Source organism: Heterocephalus glaber, unplaced genomic scaffold, assembly GCF_053883595.1.
Source record: "Heterocephalus glaber isolate CG9 unplaced genomic scaffold, H.glaber_assembly_v1.0 deba00000937, whole genome shotgun sequence".
NCBI lineage: Eukaryota > Metazoa > Chordata > Mammalia > Rodentia > Bathyergidae > Heterocephalus > Heterocephalus glaber.
The window spans coordinates 1,229,932-1,253,068 of NW_028258173.1; the positions used below are offsets into that span (position 1 = coordinate 1,229,932).

General features: G+C 53.8%; 4 protein-coding genes across 5 annotated transcripts; 2 read left to right on the forward strand and 2 right to left on the reverse strand.

Annotated features, from left to right (window-relative positions):
- Window positions 1-615: 615 nt before the first annotated feature.
- Ccdc137 (coiled-coil domain containing 137) lies at window positions 616-7,611 on the reverse strand. Its single transcript, XM_004861079.4, is given in 7 exon segments — window positions 616-1,640; window positions 1,642-1,788; window positions 1,985-2,064; window positions 2,289-2,371; window positions 4,504-4,726; window positions 6,895-7,028; window positions 7,413-7,611. Coding segments are annotated over 7 exon segments (930 nt in total). The 5' UTR covers window positions 7,604-7,611; the 3' UTR covers window positions 616-1,568.
- Window positions 7,612-7,633: 22 nt separating this feature from the next.
- Window positions 7,634-9,063, forward strand: Oxld1 (oxidoreductase like domain containing 1). Its single transcript, XM_004860938.4, has 2 exons — window positions 7,634-7,788; window positions 8,469-9,063. The coding sequence occupies exons 1-2, from the start codon at window positions 7,729-7,731 to the stop codon at window positions 8,886-8,888; spliced, it is 480 nt and encodes a 159-aa protein (XP_004860995.2). The 5' UTR covers window positions 7,634-7,728; the 3' UTR covers window positions 8,889-9,063.
- A 666-nt stretch (window positions 9,064-9,729) lies between these two features.
- On the forward strand, window positions 9,730-15,565 carry Pde6g (phosphodiesterase 6G). 2 transcript variants are annotated; one of them, XM_021241254.2, is made up of 4 exons: window positions 9,730-13,214; window positions 13,528-13,739; window positions 14,670-14,710; window positions 15,054-15,565. In XM_021241254.2, exons 2-4 carry the CDS (start codon window positions 13,594-13,596, stop codon window positions 15,128-15,130), a joined length of 264 nt encoding a protein of 87 aa, XP_021096913.1. In that variant the 5' UTR covers window positions 9,730-13,214; window positions 13,528-13,593; the 3' UTR covers window positions 15,131-15,565. The 2 variants fall into 2 exon arrangements, with proteins under 2 accessions (XP_021096913.1, XP_004860993.1); XM_004860936.4 differs by having other exon boundaries at window positions 9,730-11,713.
- Tspan10 (tetraspanin 10) lies at window positions 15,555-21,438 on the reverse strand. The gene is made up of 3 exons (XM_004861078.3): window positions 21,271-21,438; window positions 19,302-19,930; window positions 15,555-17,115 (listed from the first exon to the last, which is right to left on the reverse strand). The coding sequence occupies exons 1-3, from the start codon at window positions 21,304-21,306 to the stop codon at window positions 16,788-16,790; spliced, it is 993 nt and encodes a 330-aa protein (XP_004861135.1). The 5' UTR covers window positions 21,307-21,438; the 3' UTR covers window positions 15,555-16,787.
- Window positions 21,439-23,137: the final 1,699 nt, after the last annotated feature.

Genomic DNA, 23,137 nt, shown 5'->3' on the forward strand with positions numbered 1-23,137 from the left:
GGCAGGCCCCACATGCTCCCCCAGCAGCAGCAGCACAGGCTCCATTCACACCCTGGCAGACATCATGCCACAGGAGAGGCTGAAGCCAGATGAAAGAATAGTCTAGTACCATTTTGTCCTGCTGAACCTGCCCTTGAATCACCCCAACAGCAGCAGCAGGACAGTTCCCACAAGGAAGTGCCGCAAGCCCTCAGATCCAGTTCCAGGGAAAGAATGCACACCAGGGGCTCCACGCAAGGCCCATTTTGGGGGAACCTAAAGGCCATACTAGGTTATTTTAGTGTTTTGGGCAACAAAGTAAACACCGTCAGTGCCTGGGAATGTTCAAGAATGCAGCCTGGACTCAAGCCTGCAGCTGGCTGGGTTACCATGAGAGCAAGGCACTCATTCTGTGGGAAGATAGGGAACCCTACTTCCACTGCCCAGGTGTGATTTCCATGTGGACACCTCAAGGCACCCAGAGTCAGTACTGACCCTGCACAGCACCAGTGCCACAGCCTGGCTCAGGAACATAGCAAGAGTGCCCAGGTGCCAGGGCCCAGGACAGTTGCAAAGACTAAGGCCTGAGGGGTATGGGATTGAAAATGCTAAAGATATGTTAAATGCATGTACCAATTTCCCAAGATCAATCTGTTCTGTATTACTAAAATATACTAATCAAAAAATAAAAGGCCCTGAGCAAGGAGCACCAGGTACTGCATGGTCTTGCTGTATCAAGCACAGGATGGGCGGGGACAGATGCATCGGAGAGGGTCAGGAACAGGAGCCTGCAAAGATCCACATGACAGGAAGGTTTACAGGGAGCAGAAGAGGCAAACAGAGTCCCTTAATCCAAGTCACAGTTGGCTACAGAGGTAGTCCGTCCCACGCCTCAGATGCAGGTCACAGCCTCTGGAATGGATGGAAGCACTTGCATGTAGACACCTGCACCATCAGCGACAGCGGCTCCTGATTCAAACTTCCCAGGTGCCAAGTGTTGTCCAAACTTCCACTTCTCTAATTGACCAGAGGCCCTGAGTGCTGCCAGGTAGAACTCAAAGTGGCGACGCCCATCCCAGTCACCCACCCAGGTGGGTGAGCCACCAGTTTGTGTCACAAGGTAGAGGAAACCACTTCAGAGGCTAACAATCTGATTTCAAAAACAGCAAAAGTTTGGGGCTGGGGATTTAGTTCAGTGGTTCCAGCGCTTTCCTGGCAAGCACAAGGTCTTGAGTTCGATCCCCGGTACCAAAAAAAAAATATCAAAAATTTAATAAACTTCACTCTGGAAAATGCAAATTTGGGGAAGGGGATTAAAAGATCACACACACACACAAAGATCATACAAGAGTCCAGCACTTTGACGTGCTCCTGGCGGACTTGGGATTTGCTGAGATCTCTGGGAATACTTTCGTGGCAGCAGAATCCATGCCCACGCCGCTGTTTTAAGGCCCCAGCCCTGCCTCCTCCGGGGGTGTGGACTTGCGGGCCCACCCCTTGGCCTCCGAAGCATTGGCTGCGTGGGGTGCGGGCGCACGTGGCACTTTGAACCGGCCAGTTTCCCTGGGTACCAGACTCCCAAGTCTCCATCATAGGTGAGCCTCAGGCTTCCTCTGGGAAGTGTGGCCCTGCGGCTGTGGTGGTGGCACCCCCTGCTGCTCTCAGCTTCTTCAGGGCGCGGTAGGACTGCACAACCCGCTCCCGCTCCTTCTCCACAATCCGCTGCCGGGCCAGTGAGGTGGCCTGACACTGCTGGGACACAGAGCCAGAGCTCAAAAGCATCTTCAGCATCAGGGACTTCCTGCCAGGCTGAGGAAGAGAGGGAAAGCTGAGACATGGGCTGGCCGAGGGAGATGGCAAGGGCTGGGACTCTTAACAGCTCAGCCCAGTGAGGTGCTGGGGCACACCCCACAGCAGACACACCACTGGGCTTAGCTCTGGTTCCCTGGCAGCTCTGACAAGACTGATAACTCCTCCACCTCCTGCGCACCTAGTCTTTACATACCTGGTTTCTGCTTGTGCTCCTCCTGGGCTGAGCGGTCAGCTCTGGGGGCTGCAGGACAACCTCTCCAAACTTCACTGTGTCTGGAGGAACAGAGTGGACAAAGGGCTGCTGCCTACGTGTCACCTTGGCCCTGGTGCCCACAGCCCCTGCCACCTTTGTCCACCCACACTCCCATCCCCAAGGCCAGGACCCAGAACATGAACTCATCTGCTAGCCTGCTGGCTGTGGACTTGGGGAAATAAGGGGGTTGGTGGAAAGAGCAGACCCCGGTCTGAAGGGACAGAGCCACTTTGGGAAGGGTTACCTCGCAGTAGCTCCTGCTCTAGCCTCTCCACTGCCTTCTCCTCCTTTTTCTGCCGGGCTTTATCTAGTCGCCGTTTCTGGAACCTGGGAAGAAAGCACGATGCCTTCCAAATTCCTGACCGCTCACTCCATTCAAGAGAGGCCAGGGGCCACCCCACTCTCGAGGTCAGAGAGGAGACCTGACCCCAGGCAGCCACTCTCGGTCCCCACACCCTGAACCATCCTCAAACCCACAACCATCCGCCAGAGTGAGCTCTGCAGCCACCAGGCCCTTGAAGGGTTCCCAGTTGGTGGCTGTCAGCCCAGAAACATCTGATAATGTCTGTGGACATCTTGGGCCATAACACTGGACATGCGAGGAACACTGCCAAATACTCTAATGCACAGGACAGCCACAATGCAGAGAGCCATCCTGCCCAGAGTGCTGATTGTGCTTTTTTTTTTTTCTTTTGGTACCAGGGATCGAACTCGGGTCCTTGTGCTTGCGAGGCAGGCGGCGGAACCATTGAGCTAAATCCCCAGCCCCTGGTTGTGCTGCTTTAATCAAACAGCCTAGCAAAGTCCCACAGATGTGCTGTAGCACCTTATGATGACTGAATTCTAAGGTCTTTTTTTTGTTGTTGAGCAAAAAGCAGCAGCAAAGTTTATTTGAGAAAGAAGAAATGAAGAGTGGGAGAGAAACTGGCTCTGCAAAGCAATCCTGGGCCAAGTAAATACAAAAAGAGGGAGACAGCAAAGATAAAAGTACATGCTGTGTCTGGGACACATGGCATGGGCTATTGTGGAAAGTTATGGCAGCCAAATTCTAAGGTCTTAAGATAAACTTGGAGACCACTGCGGCTTTAGGCTATATATGTGCATATATATATATATATATATATATATATATATATATATATGTGTGTATATATATATATATCTTTTTTGTGGTTTTTTTGGTACTGGGGATTGAACTTGGGACCTTCCACTTGCAAGGGAGGCAGGAGAACCACTGAGCTAAATCCCCAGCCCTTTAGGCTATATATGAATTAAGTTTTCTAGGATGTAATTCTCTTGTTTAATGTGACTACAAGTACTACAAGGACTCAGAAATAGGGAGACTCTACAACCTATCTACTCTGCAGATTTTACAGAATCAAAAAGACACATCCTAGCTGGGTGTGGTGGCGCACACCTGGAATCTCAGCACTTGGGAGGCCGAGGCAGGAGGATCATGTTTGGAAGGCCAGCCTGACTACATAGTGAGACCCTGTCTCAAAGAAAAAAAAGATACATCTTCCCTGTGCTCACCAAGAGGAAAAATTGGCAGATACAGAAATTTTTATCCTAACTTTGATAAAACCTTGGGTTGGTTAATCTGGAAAGTTGTGCTTAAGGCATCTCACTGCTTGGCCAGGTGTGGTGGTGCACACTTGTAATCCCAGCACTCTAGGAAACTGAAGCAGGAGAAGGGCAAGTTTAAACCTAGCCTGAGCAACCAGTGAGACCCTGTCTCAAAGTAAAAAATTTTAATAATGGGCTTGGGATGTAGCTCAGTGCAAGGGCCTTGAGTTCAATCCTTGGTACTGCCAAAAAATAAAAAATAAAAAAAGGGAAAGAACACTGCGTGTTGAAAACACCTCCCTGCCCTCCCACAGGCCAGGAGGGAGATCAAGGCAGGAGGGAGAGGGCAGGGTTGCTATTGGGGGGACACCATCCTTAGCAACTGTACAAGGAGCATAACTAAACCTTATGACAGTGACATTATCTCGATATTATTTACAGATGAGAACACCAATCTGAGCAATCATAGACCTTGTACAAACAACCAGGCCAAAGGCTCCGGAATCTCTTTTGGACCAGGAAGGAGAACACTGGAAACAACTCCAACCCAGGTCCAGGCCAGGGCTGCATGTCAGCTTCACTCAGATCCCTGTATAGTACTGATTCCCTCAGGGACATCCCAGTATCTAGAAGCCAATCCAAGGTGGACAACTGGCCCTGAAGCCCTCATGCTCTTCCAGAGAAAATAAAAAACAAAGCAAGGTCTTTGCATGACCTGACCCCTCTCCCCATTGAGCTCTGCCCTTACCGGGACTTTAACTTCTTCCCTTGGTTTTCCTGAATTGAGTAAGCAGGGGGCTGATGTGGCAACAAAATACTGTCACTGCAGAACCCACAGCCCTGCCTCCCCAGGGCCTCCAGGCAGACCCTGACCTGTCTGGCCCCTGACTCACGCTTTTTTCCGCTCAGATTTCTCCTTCTTGGGAGCTGCTTGCACCTCTGGCTGCCGGCTGGTCTGGTTCTTGCTGAGGAACAGCACATACTGGGTCTCCTGCTCCATGCGCTGGATGTAAGCCCCATCGGACTCCCTCTTTCCCTGCTTGAACTTGGGAACCATGATATCCGGCTCCACTCCCTTTGCTTCCTTCTCCAGAGTGTTCCTGAAGGCCACCTGGGCTAAGGACAAAGGAGGACCCCAGAGAAGGTGTGGCATGAAAGTTAGGAAGGAATAGATGGTGCCAGGCAAGTGATCTAAGCTCACTTCCCCTCACAAGACCATAGGTGATTTTTTTTTTTTCCAGTACTGGGGATTGAACTCAGGACCTTGTGCTTGTGAGGCAGGTTTGGGGCAAATGAGCTAAATCCCCGGCTTTCACAAGACCATAGGAAGAGAAGACCAGACTCAAGTGCAAGCAGCCAAAGAGGATCTAAAATGCCCAGCTCAGGCCATCTTTACAGATGTGACCTCACAGCCTCTGGTCTGTGTTATCCACTGCAGCACAAGTGAAAAAGGCAAATGAAAAGCTATGAATTCCCTTCTGCTCATCCACAAATTTCATTACCCAGCTACTAAAGCAAGACCAACAGAACTACACATATGGTTTTTTTTGTTTTTTGTTTGGTACCAGGGATCGAACTCAGGACCTTGCGCTTGCAAGGCAGGCGCCAGAACCACTGAGCTAAATCCCTGGCCCCAAAGCTACACATATGGATGTGAAAAGATCCTATAAATGAACATAGACCATAGAACAATATATAAGTTTTACATCATAAAGTTATGAAAATATGAATAATACCTCTCCAGGGAAGGTTATACAGAAAATAAACAATGATTTCTTTCAAGGGGAAGGATCAATGTTTATAGGTGGGAGGCTCACATTTTACTTCATACCACTCAGAACTGTTAGACTTTACCAAGTATAAGAGTACACATCTGCACGTGTGCACGCTTGCACGCACACATACACAGACACACACACACTTTTATCCAGTGCTGGTGATCCAACTCAGGACCCTGAGCATGCTCTCCAAGCACTCTACAACGGAACTACATTCCCGGCCTCCTGAGTTTATATTTTTAAAATAATTTAACCAAAAAAATACCCATTCAATGGAGCACAATTCTAAATGTGCCATCCTGGTCAGGGAATACAGCCCTGTGGAACAGTACTTGCCCAGCATATGCAAGGACCTGGGGCAGAGCCCCAACACTGAAAAAAAAAATGCCGTCCTCCGCTTGGGCCAGCATCTCTTCTAATTTCCCTTTCTTTTTTTTTTTTTTTTTTTGGTACCGGGGATCAAACGCGGGTCCTTGCACTTGCACAGCAGGCAGCAAAACCACTGAGCTAAATCCCCAGCCTAACCTCCCTTTCTTAAATTTTTTTTTTTTTTTTTTTGGTACCGGGGATCGAACTTGGGACCTTGCGCTTGGGAGGCAGGCGCCAGAACCACTGAGCTAAATCCCCGGCCCTAACCTCCCTTTCTTACCTCTTAATTTCACTATCTCTTTGGTGGAAAGGCTAAAGTTTAAACATAAACTATAAAACAGTAAGGGGGGGAGGCGGAGAATGGGAAAAAAGGGTGGGGTATACCAGGTACGGGTGCAAATTCCCTATGATGAGTGTTGCCATTTACGTATGCCTAAAATGTACCAATAAATGTTTTGCTATTTAAAAAAAAAATCGTAAAACAGTATTGCTGTCAAATCAGTTGGGAAAAGCAAATATGCATATATATAAAATGTACAAGCACATTGACACCATTGTCCAAGATACCTAGAGTGGCATGAGGCCCAACCTAGACACTGGGGTAGGGAATGAGAAAGGCAAGCTTTTCAAAGGGGTAATTCTCCTCCTTAAATCTCCAAATCCACCCACTTCTCTCTGCCTGTTACTTAGCACCTGGTCCAAGGAATCCTCACTTCTCACTGGTAACAGCTTGACCAGTGAGCGTATCCACCAACACCCTTCATTGTGTGGTGATGCCTTCGAAGTAAATCTAAACTGGTCATCCCCCTTAAAACCCCCGAGGATCTCCGTTACACTGGGAGATTAAAAAAAATCAACACTTCTTCCCCTAGAGGGGGAAGCCCTGTGGTTCTCCTAAGCTGTTCCCCCACCCTCCAGGAGCTCCTCGTTTATTTAGTCTCCTCTGGAACCACACTGCCACCACTCCTTGGTTTGGCGCCACCGCTCTTCCCTCGATCCTGCTTCCCTTGCCCTGTTCCTTCAGCACTGGGTCTTGGCATGTTTCCTCTGCCTGAACGCTATGAAGTACAGTATTTGGGCAACTGGGGAGAGTCAGACGCGCAAAGCTGCTACCACCTAGCAAAGACCCACACATACCCTCCTTCTTCCTCTTCTTGAAACTGAGGGATTTTTTCATCTCCTCACGACTCTTCATGATCTCTCGAAGCCGAAAAGGGATTTCCTGTTCATCCTGATTCTTAGGCTTGCAATTCACTTTCTTCTTTTCTTTGCTGGGAAAGAAAACACGCGGGGGTGAGACCCATCCCAAACAAAACACAAGCCGAATTCGAAAAGGAGGTCAAGCTTAGAAAGAGGAGCAGCGGGGCCACGGGACGGGCAGGGAGAAGGCCCGCTTCTCTCAACCTGTCCCTTGAACTGCTTTCTCCAAGCATGCCGGAGCGAAAGGCGCTCCAAAAATCCGCGAAGCCTGTCACTGCTGGCCTCATACTGGGGACGGAGCACAGGCAAAACCAGATGCATTCACGTCTCCACACATTCAACGGATCTTTGCGGACAGTGGGCCACGGCACCATCCCTTGAGGAGGCCCTGGGTCCGCCCCAAGTGTGTGCAGAAAAGCTCGCTGACAGTCCGCTCCTCCGGGGTCGTCACCCACCCGCGCTGCCCCGGCCGTGGGGACAAGCACTTCTGCTGCCCTCGCAGCTGCTGCTGCTGCCCCCGCCGCCGCGCTTGCCGCCGTCCCGGACTTCCTGGTCCCGCCGACCCCGACGGGGATACCGCTCGCCTACCAGTGCCCGCCATCTGCCACACAAGGCGCTTTGAGAAGGAAACCACTTCCGCCCTCATGCGCGGCCCCGCCCACAAACACTACTTCCGCTTCCTGCGCCCAGCCCCAAGCGCATTGAATCGGTGCGGCTTCTCCTGTGGCTGGGATTGGCCAGGGCCGCAGTCGCCGCCTCCTTGCGTCTGCTATGCTACCGAGGAGCTTCGCCGGGGCAGGCCGGGCAGCTGACGCTGCAGTCCGCGGTTCGGCAAGTACTAGCAGGGTGGTGATGGGTTGAGAACGTGGAGTCTGTCTGCATCTGCCCCAGATCCGGGAAGGCCAGCCAACCCCTCTACTGAGCGCCTGCTGTTTGCGAGCCCTCCAACCCAGGGGATGGGCTGTGCGCCCCGAGGGAGCTCGTAAAGTAGTGGTCTGTCCATAGGGAGCCGGTGGTCGTGTAGCTGGGGCGAGTACGGCGGCGGGGGAGACCCGAGCCTGCTGGGCTTAGAGTCTGAGACCCGAAAGACTTGGCCTTCTCATATGACAGCGAAGTAGGGTAAAGGTGATGCTATTCCTCAGAATGGTCCCTCAGCGGATGGGCAGGGCTTATCCGCGAAAGCTAGACCAGAAGAAGCAGTCCTGAGGCCGAGAGCCCAGGATTGCCCCCTTTCCTGGTCCCATCTGCTGAATGCACACCCAACGCCTAGCCCTGAACTTAGCACCTCCCATGAGTCCATGCCATGTCTTCCTCATCTTGATGCTCACCTTACAGGGGGAAACTGAGTCTAGAGAGGTGAGCTAACTTGTCTAAGATTCTGTGAAAGTGGAGAAGCTGAGGATATGGAGTCACCTTTCCTTCAGCAACAGGAAGGCTGAAAGATTCTCAGAATCAGGGGCAGGCCAGGCCTTTCCGTCTTCCCTAAGAATCGTGTTTATCTGCATCCTCAGGGGGCCCGTTGGCTCTCCAGCTGGAACTGCTGCCCCAGCCTTCCCGGAGGAGGCAGTGTTCCTCACAGGCACCATGGCCGAGTGGGGGCTGGTAACAGCCGAAGAGAGTCAGGGATGGACCACCTGGAGAGGGGCTCTCAAGCAGGTGCGGGCACCACCAGGCAGCCCAAGATCTCCCTTCCCAGTGGGGGCCCCTCAGAACCCCTGTACCCTCTACCACCTGAGCTCCAGCCCCCGACAAATTGCTGTATGAGCGGCTGCCCTAACTGTGTGTGGGTGGAATATGCAGAGGCACTGCTGCAGCACTACAGGGATGGTGGGAAGCGAGCCCTGGCTGCTCTGGAGGAGCACGTAACAGATGAGAACCTCAAGGCCTTCCTCAGGATGGAGATCCAGCTCCGCACACGTGGTGGTGACTGAGACATCTTCACCCTGGACAGAGACACTAACCTGGCAGCGCCTGCTCAGGAAGCAGCAATTAGGTGCAATTGTTTATTGACTTGATTATGTTTATTGATTGTTTATTGCACCAGCAATAGGTGCAATTGTTTATTAACTTTTTCTGAAAATAAATACATTCACCATGGTGGTTAAACAGGAGCCGTTTGTATTGTCCATAAGGCCTGGGTGCCTTGTCAAAGAAAATGGGTACCAGTTGGCACTATACATGTGCCGAGCAGCTCCAGCCCTCACAAGTCTGTGAGGACGAAATAAGACCCCATCTACCTGAATGTCTGAGTGATGCCCCTCCAGGTCCTACTGAAGGTCAGCTCTGCCTATAACTGGGAGAGAGGGTCACCTGGTCTCCCGGAGGAAAGCCCTTGGCAAGCACTCTGGGAAGGACCCCCATCCATCCAGCTGCCCTCAGTCTCCATTGGGGTCCTAGAGAGACCCTCTCCCTATCAGCTAGATACTGTGGTCAGTCCACAGGGGCCTGGATACCGCCCAGACCTGCTCTTCCAATTACCTGGCCAAGGCTCCCCAAGCTTTTGGCCATGGAAGGACCAGGAGTCAAGGGGCACCAATCCCAGAACCAGTTGCCAGAAACCAGCCCAATTCCAGGCTGCAGTCCTGGCCACCGTAACCCAAGGTAGGGCTTTATCTTAGGGTCCTCAGTGCCCACCCCCCTCCCTGACTCGGAAATTTTCCCATCCCACCCCTTTCCCTGATCAGTTCCAAGCTGAGGTTGCAAATAGCCTGTTCAGGCCTGGATTAAGCATATATATATATATATATATATATATGTATCTATTTTGTCTCATTTAAGGGAAAAGTTAGGATTGCAAAATTTCATGAGGGATTTTAGCTGACACACAGGCTCTTGCTGTGTACCTTGTTTTATGTAGATCTGTGAGAACAAAACCATGAGACCATAAGGTGGGTGGGTGCCTTACTAATGGGCATAAGACACCCTTAGGTCAGGCTGGCATCTTGAAGGCTGATGTACATGGTCTGGAAACAGCTACCACAGGTGGGCCCCAAAAAGCGTGAGTATGTGACCATATCTATTAGACCTAGACAGTCTAACCCTAACTCACTCACAGAGTGAAATGCCTGGAAAGATTTTCCACAGAAACGGCAGCACAGGGGGGCTTGGTGTGTTTCAGGGCTTCCTGAACTTGTGGGCAATGATGAGGGATTTCTCAAAGAAAAAAAGAACAGAGTCAGGCTGGTTGGTGCATGCCTGTAATTCCAGCTCCTCAGGAACCTGAGGAAGGAGGATCACAAATTCAAGGATACCTGGGCAATCTAGTGAGACTGTCTTTAAAATAATAATAATTTTAGCCCGGGATTTAGCTCAGTGGTTCCAGTGCGTGCCTCACAAGTGCAAGGTCCTGAGTTCGTGCCTCACAAGTGCAAGGTCCTGAGTTCGATCCCTGGTACAAAAAAAAAAAAGTAGTATAAAATAATAATTTTTAAAAAGCAAGCCTCATGTGGTGGGACACGGCTGTAATCCCAGCACTTTTGGGAGGCTGAGGCAGGAGTGAGTTCAAGGCCAATCTGCACTACAAAGCAAGAAAGTTAAAAAAGGACTGAGGATTTATCTCAGTGGTAGAGTGCTTCCTTGGCATTTGTGAAGCCCTGGGTTCAATTCCCCCATACTGCAAAAAAAGAAAAAAAAAAGAGAGAGAAATATAGACAGCAATGCAGGATTTTTTTTTTTTTTACCAATGCAGGATTGTAAGTTCAAGCCCTCTTGTGCAATTTAGCAACTTAGCAAGACCCTGTCTCAAAATAAAAAAATAAAAAGGAATATCAGCAAAGGGTGAGCTCTGTGTGTTCTATGTGCATGTGTGTATGTTTACATATATTCTATTCACTGGACCCTGTGAAACTGGTCTTATTGTGGAATCCCACAATAAGGACAGGCCAGTGAGCTGTGAGATGTCCCCCAGGAGAAGCCACTGGCCTTGCCCCTTGCTGCAGGGAAAGCCACCTTCTGGGTGTAGAGCCACCAAGCTCACCTGCTCTGCCACACTGGCTGGAATCTCGTTGTCATCTGTTCTGCAGCTACCTACTGAGTGCCTGTGAACTACCAGGGCTGGACATAGGGACTAGTAGAAATCTATCCAGCCCATGCTCCTCCATTGCAGGATACAAAGGTTAACCCAGGAATCATCCAAACATACAAACACCATGAGTGTGAGGAAGAAAGGTCCTAGCTAAAATACATCTTGGTTTAGCCCAATATGCTGCCCTAAGAAGTAACACTGGGCAGAGCTCTGGAGATCCAGGAAGAGGGAACTAGGGGAAAGAGGTGGGGCACAGGAACTGTACCACACAGAGAACCAGGTGCAAAGGCCCTGGGGTCAGAGCAAGAGTCAGAGATTGAATCTGAGACCAAAGAAATGGAGAGGGGCTGGGATACTCAGGGCATTAAGGGGCCACAGAGGGGAGCTCTTCAGAGATCAGGACTCCAAAGTGGGGAGAGGGGGAAGTCACCAGCCAGAGCCATCTGTAAGATGGTTGTGTGGTGTCTGGAGGGAGAGACCCACCCATGGGCTGTTTGGGATCGCACCTCCCTCATCTCAGCTACCTGCCAAGGGCCCTTCCTTCAGGCCCCTGGCCACTTCAGCCCTTTGCCTGACCCTAGAATCCTTGGGGCCCCAACAATCTCATTAGTGTGGCGTCAGAGAGGAGCCTTAATCCACTCGCTGGCAACAGGATAAATGCCAGAGCCAGTGCCCTGCTAAGCCACATCCAACCACTGGCACCTGTGGCCCCCAAGACCCGTCCAGCGTCTGGTGAGTAGTGACCCACCCTGCTGCCTTTCCTGGCAACCACGCATCTCCCAATCCACCCAGGGTGGGGGAGCCCACAGGCCTCTACCACCTCGGCTAGGCTCTGGGGTCTTCAGGAGTCCAGCCACCGCCGTCCTCCAGGGGGGACACTGCCAACTGCCTCCTTCATGCCCCAGTATCAGAGGGTGTGCCACTGTCCCCAGGGCCAGCAGTGTGATGGTCTGGGAACCTCAGGTGACCAGGTGGCACCAGTTGTGGGATTTCCATAGCTACAATATCCAGTAGTTAGATCTCCATCAGGACACCAGCTTCCCACCAAGAGCCCATGACCCGGAGAGGAGGTCTGCCTCAGCCTACACTGCCAGGAAGCAGGGGGTGGGGCCCCTGGGGCTGAGCAGCCAGGACCACCAGGCTCCTGAGACTGGGCTCCTCCCAGCCTGGTGCCAGCCCCAAGGACAGAGGCTGCACCTCGGGGACAGAATGTGGGGCAGAAGGGGCCACCTGTCTTCATCTGGTTAGTCTCAGCCCCAGGGTTCCAGCAAACAGCTGATGGTCGCCCAAGGCTGGAGTCATTTAGGAGAAGGGACCCCAAAAGGTGTTCCCTGGGGAATCTAAGGCCAGGGACAGTGCCCCCCCCCACGTCATGTGTATGGCATCAGAATATTCTGGTAGTGTGTGCAGGACATTCTGTGTAGTCCCAGGGAGATTAGGAGTCTCTCTCTGGTCTAATAGGCTTAGAGGAAGCTGAGCTGCCCTTAGCCAAGGTCACCAGGGCTTAGGGCATCTGGAAGAGGCTGCAGGGAGGGGGGCAGTTACCCTCAGTGGTGCCTGCAAGGACAATGCCTCATGCAGAGCAGCCATGCCAGAGCCAGGAGGTGACACTGACTCAAAGCAGGCGCCAAGCGCAGTGACAGAGGGAGGACACCAGGAGCCCAGGAGAGCACTGCCCTCCCTTCCCCTCCCTGCTCCTCAGCTTGACTCTGTGAACTGGGCCCAGGAAGGCGAGGGTTACACAGCTCAGCGGGTAGCTGGTCCTGAGCAGGGCCCCTTCCCCTAGAGTGCCCCTGCCTCCCATTTTGTGGGGCATTATTCATCCTCACTACTTTGTCCTACCCCGAAGGACAGGCAATAAACAGAATAATAAGCACATAAATATGAGCAAAGACAGTCATACAAGCATTCTGATAAACTAGGAATTTGGGCTGATTTGTGATATGAATAAATAAATGAGGACCTAGGGGCACAGTGACCGTGGGGTGGGGTCAGAGAAGGCCTCTGAGAGGGCCCTGGGAGGGTGAGACAGCCCGAGGCTGACCTCAAGAAGAGAAGGTCCAGGTGGTGTCGCTGAGGCTGCTGAGGCGACCTGCTGGGCCAGGAAGGGCTCCCTGGGGTCTCATCCCAGCCCTAGCAGGGGCCCCCAGAGGCTTTCAACAGTGACAGCTGGATTCAGACTCCAAGGCTACAGGAAGGGGTGGAGGTTCAGCGGGCACTTGCAGGACAGGTGGTGAGAAGGCCTGGTCTGGGCCATCATGACCGAGGGTGGGTCTGGTGCGGATGCAAGGGAGCTGAGATTCGGGCAAGGGAGACCGGGGTACAGGGACCCCTGGAGCTGTGCATGGCCAGCAGCAGTGAGGGAAGTGGCTGGGCCTGGCAGGGCAATGAGAGTGATGGGGACCCATGTGGAGCCAGAGGAGCTTCCCTGGGGCAGAGGCCACTGAAGGATGGTGGGGCTGAGCCTCTGCTACGGGGCAAGGTCTGGAGCAGGAGGGCTGACCAGGACCCCACCCCCCACCGTGTCTGCCCTCTGCCCACATGAGGAGTCCCGCCCAGCCTGAGGGCATCCGGCAGCCAAGGGTCACTGCAGTGTCGCTGCCATCCTCACCATGAACCTGGAGCTGCCCAAGGCCGAGATCCGCTCAGCCACCAGGGTGATAGGAGGACCTGTCACCCCTAGGAAGGGGCCACCCAAGTTCAAGCAGCGGCAAACCAGGCAGTTCAAGAGCAAGCCCCCCAAGAAAGGCGTCCAAGGGTAAGCAGGACCTGGGAAGGGGAGCCTCTGGAAGGGCAGAGGTGGTCCCCCAAGCTGCCCGGGAAGAGGAGGTGGAGGCCGGGGTGGGGCTTTGCCACATTCCAGACCAGGGCCAGGCGGTTCCTGAGGGCTGGGGGAGGGGGTTGTCGCCCACTCCAGGTCCCTCTGCCAGGGAGGTCTGGAAAGCAACCCACTGCCACCCAGAGATTCAACCTCTGCCTCACCTCAGGGGTGTGTGTGTGTGCACCCCGTCCACACTCACCTGTGCACACACAAGCCTGCACAGCCATGTGCACACCCAGAGGCCTGGCCTTGCTTCTCTTCTATGACAAAGCACCAGAGGCTGGGTACTTTATGCAGAAAAGAAGCTCATTAGCTCATAGTCTGTAAGGGTGCAAGTCCTAGGTGGGGCAGGCCCCTCTGTTTCACCTTTGGTGAAGGCCCCATGGCCACCTTGCAACTGGCGGAGGGCCTCATGGTGGGGGCACCCACAGAGGGGTAGATGGGTCACACAGTGAGACAGGAAGCTGAGAGTGGGCAGGGCCCAGGCTCACGCGTGCTTTATGGGATTATAACCGGGTCCTGCGAGAACCCCATTGATCCATGTGCCCGCGTGGCCTAATTGTCCTTCACTGGGCCCCTCTTGCGGCTCCACCACCTCTCAGTACTGATGCACTGGGGACTGGGCCTCCCGCTCGCAGGCCTTCGAGGGACACACCACACCTACACCTCAGCAGGCACACTCACCACAGCCCCCGCTCTGCTCTCCCTCACACCCGCCCACCACCTCGGCTCTCACTTTGGCTTGACTCTCTGGGCAGCCACCCCACCATGTGTCTGTGCAGGGGAAAGACCCCTTCAGCCAGCACAGCAGCAGGAAGGCTCGGTCCTGACCTCACCACCCTCCTGACCACTCCTCTGTCTCTGCAGGTTTGGGGATGACATCCCTGGAATGGAAGGCCTGGGAACAGGTAAGAATCCTGAGGAGCCCCCCTGTGCTCCCAGCCTCCCCTGCTTACTACTCAGGGTGCTGCCCGTTTCTCCCCCAACATCAATCCTCACTCCCCACGAGCGAGGGTCCTATGGGGTAGGTCCAGCAGCATGAGGACCAGGAGGAACCCTTGCTGCCCTGGTCGAAAGGTCCTCCTTCCCCAGCTTCTCCCTCAGACTGGTATATCCTGGGGAGGGCCTGCACCCAGGGTAGGTGCTCTTACTGGGCAAGTCAATGGCCTCCTCTTGAGATGTGGAAAACAGGACCAGGAGGTGGGGTGGCCCCAGGGCCATGCCCCCTCTCTGACCACGACCCTCCTGCAGACATCACAGTCATCTGCCCTTGGGAGGCCTTCAACCACTTGGAGCTGCATGAGCTGGCCCAGTATGGCATCATCTAACCAGACAGCTGCCTGGAGCCCCGGACTCTCCAGCCGCCCCACCTGTGAGCCCCATTTAGGGTTCCTGTCCAGAGCCTCCAGTCCTATTTACATCTGGTCTCCAGGGTCCTATGGCTCAGGCCCTGGACACCAGTTACTAGGAGCCCACAACCTCCCCCAGGTCACCCTGCTCACCTTCCAAAGACCCTGGCCCACCCCCTCAGGTCTGCAGGTGGCCCAGTCCTGGGCTCCCCCACTCTTTGTGGCTGGAAGGCACACAGGAGTGTCCCCCACACTCCCGTGCCCTGACCGCCCCTCCCAGCTGGATGGCCCAGGGTGGGACATGGTGGGTCGGAGTCCTCAGTGTATATGGTGAGATGAGCTCCCTCCACTCATCGCACCAAACCTTCTAACATGGCCCACCTTGCTGTCCCTGTTTCAAAATAAATTAGTGTCTCCTTGCTTGTCTGAGGCATGTTGGGGAGTACCGGCCTGAGGTGAGGACACACGGAGGAAGATGCAGGGCAGTGGGCAGTGGGGGTAGGATGGGCTGGCCAGGTGGAAGGGGCACAAAACCCATGGATCACATACCCCAGTTACAGAGCCTCGGCAATACAGCACATGAATTAGGCCACACCCCACCATCTCCCAGTGGCCACAGTCAGCAGTGAGTGCATGTGGGCGGCCAGGTAAGGTGGGACTGGCCTCATACCATGGGGTAGGAGCTCATCTCCCTACGTGCCAGGCAAGGAAACTAAGGCACAGAGGTCAGGTCAGGGAGCCCATGCTCCTGCCAAATGTGTGCCCACCATGACCTGGGGACCCCATTCCTGACACCACACGGGAGCAAGTCACCTGCACACACCCGTGCAAGCTCTGCCGGTGGTGCACTAGGGGGCCCAAGTGCTCCTGACCAGGGTGGCCGCATCTTTCCATAGGAGCCATCGGTGATTCTGGGAAGGGCCCTCTGGTTCTGCTCACCGGACAATCACAAACGGCCACACTGAGCCTGGAGATGAAGTCAGAGGGGGGCTGCCCTCTGGGACGGGGAGCCTGGATGGCTGGGACTTCCCCATCTTGAGCATAGTGTAAGGATTCCTCACGTGGCCCCAAGTTGGCAGCTTACCACAGGAGTGGTACAATGTACCATTCTCCGGTGGTCAATGTACCCTCCTCCCTAAAATCCATTCTGGCAAGAGAGGCATTGGCCTCACCCTCAACCCCACCACAGGCTGGGAAGGGGAAGGTGGCCCCAGAGAGGGAAGGGGCCCCTACAGGTGAGGAAATGAGGGGCTGGGAGCTGACCAGAGGCAGATCACGTCCAGGAACCCCCGACTTGTGCTCTTCACACCAGCCAGATGGGAAGCAGATGCGGCCAGACACAGACCACGATGGCCTTTGCAAGGAGCAGGGGGGAGCTATGTGGATGCTCAAGGAAGCCAGAGTAACCTCAGATAGTGATGCAAAATGGATTGTAGGGCTTGGGAACAATGGGCAGGAAGCAGGTACAGGGTGGAGGGGGAGAAGGCTCAGGATGAATTACTTGGACTACTCTACACACACATGCCAGGCCAGCCAGGGGAAGCCCAGAGCCCCGCCTGTACCTTGGCCTCTCCCCCCTTGGCCTCTCCCCCCTTGGCCCTGCCCAGTGGGGAAAGCAGCATAGGCAGCTCCATGCTCAGGGAGGGCCTGGGCCAGGGTCCTCTGCTACCTTTTGGGCAGCTAGGGTCCTCAGCAGCAGGGTGGCCAGCAGGAGCTCAGCCCCCTGGACTAGCACAATGCCAATGGCACAGCCACCCATGGTCTGGATGTTCCCAAGCATCCACTGCTGCAGCCTGGGGCTGCAGCCCTCCAGGTATACGACTTGCCCTGCTGCCACCTGATCCAGGCGTAGTACCCCGAAACCGCACTGGGTGTTCGCTGAGGCTCCATCTTCCTGAGGGTTGATACAGCAAGAGGCAGGAAGGCTGCAGGCCTGCACCCCTGGAGAGCTGCAGTTGAAGTACCTGCAGGGCACATGAGGCTCAGGCTCTGGGGCAGGCCACTGTCTCACCCACCTGCAGACTCATGGCTACACATACACAGACATACACACACTCATGCACACCCACACTTTCACGCCCACATTTGCATGTGCACTGAGGTGTACACACTCAGGCAAGGACATAAATACACATGAACATACATGAGCTTCCCACATGCTTGTGCATGACACAAGGGAAGTAGGAAGCACGCAGTGAGATGGCTGAAGGAGGGATGAGGGTTTGATGAGGGCCGTAGGAAGCCCTCACTCTGCAGACGTGGGTCTGTTGGAGCAGGCAGAGCTGCGCTGGGAGAAGGTGACAGCCGGGCAGGTGCTTCTGAAGGGGGTGGGGGTCGCCATGGGAAGAGGCAGCATTGAGCTCGACAAAGGGCAAGGGGGCTGGGAGGAGTCCTAGATGGGTAAGGGGCTCTGCTTCTGCTCATCACAGGCCTTCCTGACTGCGGGGGCCTCAGCTGGCCTTGGCCTTCTGTGGGTGCCTAGGGCCCTCCCTGCGTGTGTCTCTCTGGACCCTGGGATGCAGACCTGCAGGCAGGTCCCAAGCTGCCCTCACAGCTGCTGTCTCCAGCAGCACCCCGTGCACTCCACTGTGTGCCTAGAACCTGGAGGGGCCAGCACATTTTAGCAACAGTTGGGAGCAAATGGCCAGTCTCGTCTGATTCCATCTCTTGTGGCTAGCTGGGCTTGAAGGCTTCAGGAAAGAAGCCTGCTTGCTATTTATTTATTTATTTATTTATGAGACAGGGTTTCGCTACGCAGCTCAGGCTGCCCTTGAACTCACTATGTAGCCCAAGCTGGCCTCAAACTCACAGCAATCCTCCTGCCTCAGCCTCCTGGGTGCTGGGATTGCAGGCATGTACCACCATGCCCAGCAAGAAGCATATTTTTTGTCCTAGGTGTCACCGGAAGGACAGAAGCTGCTCAGGTGTCTGTGTGTGGAGAGTAAATTGCCAAACATGTACTGCACTGAGGAGCTGGTGGGGGCAGCTCAGTGCAAGGGCACTTGCCTAGTGAGTGTGAGGCCCTGGGTTCCATCCCCAGCATCACAAAAAAGAAAAAAGAATAATTATGTCCCCAAATAGACAATGGGTTTTTTTGTTTTTTGTTTTGTTTGGTTTTGGTACTGGGGATTGAACTTGGAACCTTGCACTTGCAAGGCAGGCGGTGGCACCACTGAGCTAAATCCTCGGCCAGACAATGTTTAAACGCACACATGCACACATGCATTCACGCAAAACAGTGGTTCATAATTCAGTATGATGTCCTGAACTAACCTAACTTATTTTTATTTGACATTGAAATGTCCTAGCTGATGAAAAATAAAAGGTTTGGTGGTTTTTTTTCTTTTTTGGTACCAGGGATCGAACTCAGGTCCTTGCCCTTGTGAGGCAGGCGGCGGCACCACTGAGCTAAATGCCAGGCCCTAAGACAATGTTTTTTTAAAAAAAATAGACAATGTTGGTTTTTTGGTTTTTCTTGTTTTTTTGTTTGTTTGCTTGTTTTTGGTACCAGGGACTGAACTCAGGTCCTTGCACTTGCAAGGCAGGCAGCGGAACCACTGAGCTAAATCCCTGGCTGGTTTGCTTTTTTTTTTTTTTTTTGCTTTGGTTTTTGAGACAGGGTCTCACTACAAGGTTCAGGCTGGCCTTGAACTCATGGCGGGCCTCCTGTCTCTGCCTTTCCATTGCTGGGATTATAGGTGTGGGGCACCATGCCTGGCAAAAAATGTGACTTTATAAATCCACTGGCTTGGCTTCTCCATTAACATCCCTGTGTTCCCTTGGGTCTGGCTGGAAGGAGGGCAAAGCCTGGCCCCAAGAGTTGCCCAAAAGGGCAACCAGCCCTTGATCCAGCCCCTGAGCCTGCAGAGCAAGGAAAGGCAAGTACTCCAGCACCTCATGGGTGGCTGTGCACATCTCTGTTGTGTCTATGTCTGTATGTGTGTGAATGTATCCCTAGGAGAGCATGCTTGAGTATGAGACTGTTCTGTGTGTGCATGTGCATGCATACTCATGAAACTCACCAGTGAGTGTGGGCACATGTGTGTCCATGCAAGTGCACAGGCACCTGTTAACATCTGCACATGCGTGCACATGTGAGTGAACATGTGGCTTCCCGGGCTGCCCCTTTTCTTGCTCACCCCAGACTCACAGGTTCTGCTGCCAGTCCTGGTAGGACACTGTCCCGCAGCACTGCAGCCCCAGCTGGACTTGGTCAAGGAGGAAGTGCAGGTCTGGGTCATCCTGGTAGTGGATGATGGCTACTTGCAAGGTGTGCTCCAGGGCATCCTGTAGGGAACCCCAGAGGGCCACTAACAGGGCCCCTGCAAGCGCCTCAAGCACCAGGAGGCCGAGGATGGCCCCGCAGAAGCAGCGAAGGAGGCTACTGCTCTCACAGAGGGCTCCCAGGCAGCCGGCCAGACTCACGATGCTGACCACTAGCCCACCAAGCACCAGCCCCAGCATGGGGTCTGGTGGCAGGACTGTTCCCAAACTACTTCCCAGAGACCCTTTGACAGCCAGGCCCCAGAGCCCTACGGCCAGGGCCAGCAGGCCCAGCAGGGAGAAGAGGAAGTTGGAGAGGAAGATCAGACACTTGATGCAGCTGGTCCCCATGGGGAGGGAGGCAGCAGGGCCTTCCCTCCAGGCCTGGTGCTTGGCTCCAGGAGCACAGCAGCAGCAGATCCAGATCCCAAACTTGTCTCCCCCAGGTGCTGGACCTAAGTGGTTTGGTGTGGCTGGGCTGTCCATGGAGAGGGGCGGCCCCTGGCCTACAGCATCCTGCAGAGGGAAGGGGAATCAGAGACCTCACCAGTGAGATCCTAGTCACTCAGACCCTGTGACAATCAGGGCCTGCAGACGTTGCTGTGTGGGCCCAGCCTCCTTTATTTTATCTATCTATATATCTATTTATTTATTTATTTATTGGTACCAGGGATCGAACTCGGGACCTTGCACTTTCGAGGCAGGCGCTGGAACCACTGAGCTAAATCCCGGGCCCCCAGCCTCCTTTAGAACAGGATGATAACCACACCCTGCAAGGTCTGTGATGAAAACCGAGAAGGCAGTGCTTGATAAATGTTCCTCTCCTGTCCTCCATCCCTGAGGTGTAGAAGGGCCCACTGTGGTCTTGCCTTCCTGCAGCGCAGGAAAGTGCAAGCAGGACACTTTGTCCTTGTCCCAAACGGGTCTGCTAGGGTCAGTCTGTAAGGACCCGAGTGCAGTGGCAGTGACCACGTGTAGCTACAGAGGGGCTCCTCACCTAGCCCAGGAGGTATGGCTGCCTCCCCTCTGAAACCAGTCTGATGTTCTGGGACCCAGCCAGACAGCTCCACTAGCCATGCCCTCAGGAGAGCAGACACCATGCTGGGCCCTGCAGTGGAAGTTGCAGGAAGGGACTGGAGGGGGCACCAGGAGACCAGGAAGGCCATCTGGAGCAGGCAGGTGTGGGGAGGAGGGATGCAGAGAGAGGGGCAGCTCCACAGGTACTCGGTTTGCTCAAAACAGTGTGATGTGGGGGAGAGTTCAGAAGCTGGGGCAGGGCGGGGATTTAGCTCAGTGGTTTCGCCGCCTGCTGTGCAAGCGCAAGGACCCAAGTTCGATCCCCGGTACCAAAAAAAAAAAAAACCAAGAAGCTGGGGCAAATGCTCAAGCAAGGCTCCCCTTTCCACTCGGAAGATGGTGCCCCTTCCGCCAGGGGCTCTCTGACTCTGCATTGAGGCTTCTTTACTCCAAATTTGGAGCAGAGGCCAGGAGGGCTATCAGCCCCTGGCCCAAACAAATCACCAGGAGCAAATGGACAGGCTGCCAAGCCCAAATGGCCAGATTGGGACTGTCAGAGGCCATGGATGTCCATAGCCTTCACCCTTTCCTGCACCCTAGCACTAGGGCACTGGGCTGGGGTGTGGCTCAGTGGTGGCAGATTTGTGTAAAACCCTGGATTCAATCCCCAATCTTAGCAGCTTGTCCATTGCACCCACACCAACCTAATGGAAAGCCCCAGCACAGAGCAAGGCTTGGGGTGGGGCTAGGGTGGGGTGAGAGCCCAGCCCAGGGCCTGCCCTGGGGCTTCAGGGCTGGGGAATATCTCCCAGCTGGTGAGGCCACCCAGCCTGGCTTACCTTCGGCAGCAAGGGGCTCCATTCCCCCTCCTCCATCCTCTCATGGGAAGAGGAGCCCTCAGCAAAGGCCCGGAAAATGACTGGTTCTCTCTGGCTGGGGCTACGGGCCCTGGCCTGCTCTGTGAGCTGTGCAGCTCAGGATGGGGGCAGCTGCAAGCGCTACCCACACTAGAGTCACGGTAGGGTCATGTGAGCAGTCACATTTTAGGGTTTAAGGCGGTCCCTGCTTGTGGAGATGCAGACAGTTTCTTGTCTGCCCCTCGCTTTTGGCCTTGGCCCTGGGACTTTCCAAAGTGCTGCACATGCACCCCTTGGGGAGGGCTGACAGTACTCACTCCATGGCCATCTCTGCAGGGCCACAGCGTGGGCCTCAGCCTTGCAGTAGCAAGGTTCAGTAGCAGCTCCACCAGCAAGCACCTCAGAGTCAGGCCCACATCAGCTGGTTCACAATAACAATCCTAAGAATGCACCAGCAGCCTGAGGGCCGAGTTATTCTCCCAGTTTCTTCACTGCAAGAATGAAACATAGGGGCCGGGGATTTAGCTCAGTGGTATCACTGCCTGCTGTGCAAGGTCAAGGACCCGAGTTCGATCCCCGGTACCAAAAAGAATGAAACATAGTATCTACTTGTCAGGTCGCATCTTTCCTGGTATCTAGGCTTGGGGCTCCCCCACCTGCCCTTCTGAGCTTCTGAGAAGTTCGTCACAGTCACCTTGGGTCCTCATTCTGCAAGGACCCAGGCCACACGGCTGTCAGTGCTGGGTCCCCACCTGCCATCAACTCTGTGGCCTTGTACAGACCCCCTCCCCAGGCCTCGCTGGCTGCATGTGGGATGCGTGTGAGATGTGAATATATTGTCAACAGACATGTCCTCTGGGCAAACGAGATGTTGAGCATATGTATATAATGTAATTTCATACAATTTACATATATATTTGCAATGCTAGGAGCAAACCCAGGGCTTCACACAAGCTAGAGAAGTGCACTACCAACGAACACTTTTCAGTCCTTTTTATTTTATTTTTTGAAATAGGGTGTCACTAAATTGCTCAGGCTGGCCTCAAACTTTTGATTCTCTTGCCTCAGCCTCCTGAATGCTGGGCTACAGGTCTGTGGCACAATACCCAGCTTCCCTGTGGTAATTTTTATGGCATCCCTAGCAAACTGATACCACTAACATAATTTAAAATATTTTTTAAACCCACAGTGAGATCATAAAGACTCAAAGGCAAGCAAGGTATAATAGCGTATGTGTTGCCGTGCAAGGGCTACAGCAAGACCACACTAGGAGACGTCCCAAAAAAGAGAGCCTGGCCCTTGTGTATCAGGGATGTTTGGATATGAGAGATGCAGAAAGACGAGAGGCCATTTTCTTCAATGAGATGGCCTTTAAAGTATGGTCAAAATCATTCTTTGAGCCGGGGATTTAGCTCAGTGGTTCTGCCACTTGCCTTGCAAGCACAAGGACCCGAGTACGATCCCTGGTACCAAAAAACAAAATCATTCTTTGAGAGGCCTGGGGACCTGTGGTCCTTTGCTGCCACTGCTGCCTGTTCTCTGGACTATCCCACTGGCCTTCCTGTCTGTCTGTCCTCCATTTGGCCTCAAGAAGGAGCCTTCAAACGTGGATCTCAGCCATTTCTCCTCTCAGCCTCCACAGGCTTCCCTCCGTGTCTAGAATAGAGTCAAAGGCTTTCTGTAGCAGATGTGGCTCCTCCTGATACAGTACCCCAACTGTATTCCAGCCTCACTTGCCACTTGTCCCCGGATCACCCAAGTATGTCTCAGACTCCTGGACCTTTGTACATGCATTTCCTTCATCTTACACCATTCCTTTTTCAGGTACCGAATAGATCACTTCATCTAG

Excerpts from the sequence above, each read along its gene's own strand:
- Oxld1 (XM_004860938.4), top strand. The coding sequence starts at position 7,729 with ATGCTACCGAGGAGCTTCGCCGGGGCAGGCCGGGCAGCTGACGCTGCA. Across the intron at positions 7,789-8,468 it reads ACGCTGCAGTCCGCGGTTCG|GGGGCCCGTTGGCTCTCCAG; the intron begins GCAAGTACTAGC and ends CTGCATCCTCAG.
- Pde6g (XM_021241254.2), top strand. The coding sequence starts at position 13,594 with ATGAACCTGGAGCTGCCCAAGGCCGAGATCCGCTCAGCCACCAGGGTG. Across the intron at positions 13,740-14,669 it reads CCCAAGAAAGGCGTCCAAGG|GTTTGGGGATGACATCCCTG; the intron begins GTAAGCAGGACC and ends CTGTCTCTGCAG. Across the intron at positions 14,711-15,053 it reads AATGGAAGGCCTGGGAACAG|ACATCACAGTCATCTGCCCT; the intron begins GTAAGAATCCTG and ends ACCCTCCTGCAG.
- Tspan10 (XM_004861078.3), bottom strand. The coding sequence starts at position 21,306 with ATGGAGGAGGGGGAATGGAGCCCCTTGCTGCCGAAG. Across the intron at positions 19,931-21,270 it reads GGAGCCCCTTGCTGCCGAAG|GATGCTGTAGGCCAGGGGCC; the intron begins GTAAGCCAGGCT and ends TTCCCTCTGCAG. Across the intron at positions 17,116-19,301 it reads CAGGACTGGCAGCAGAACCT|GTACTTCAACTGCAGCTCTC; the intron begins GTGAGTCTGGGG and ends TGTGCCCTGCAG.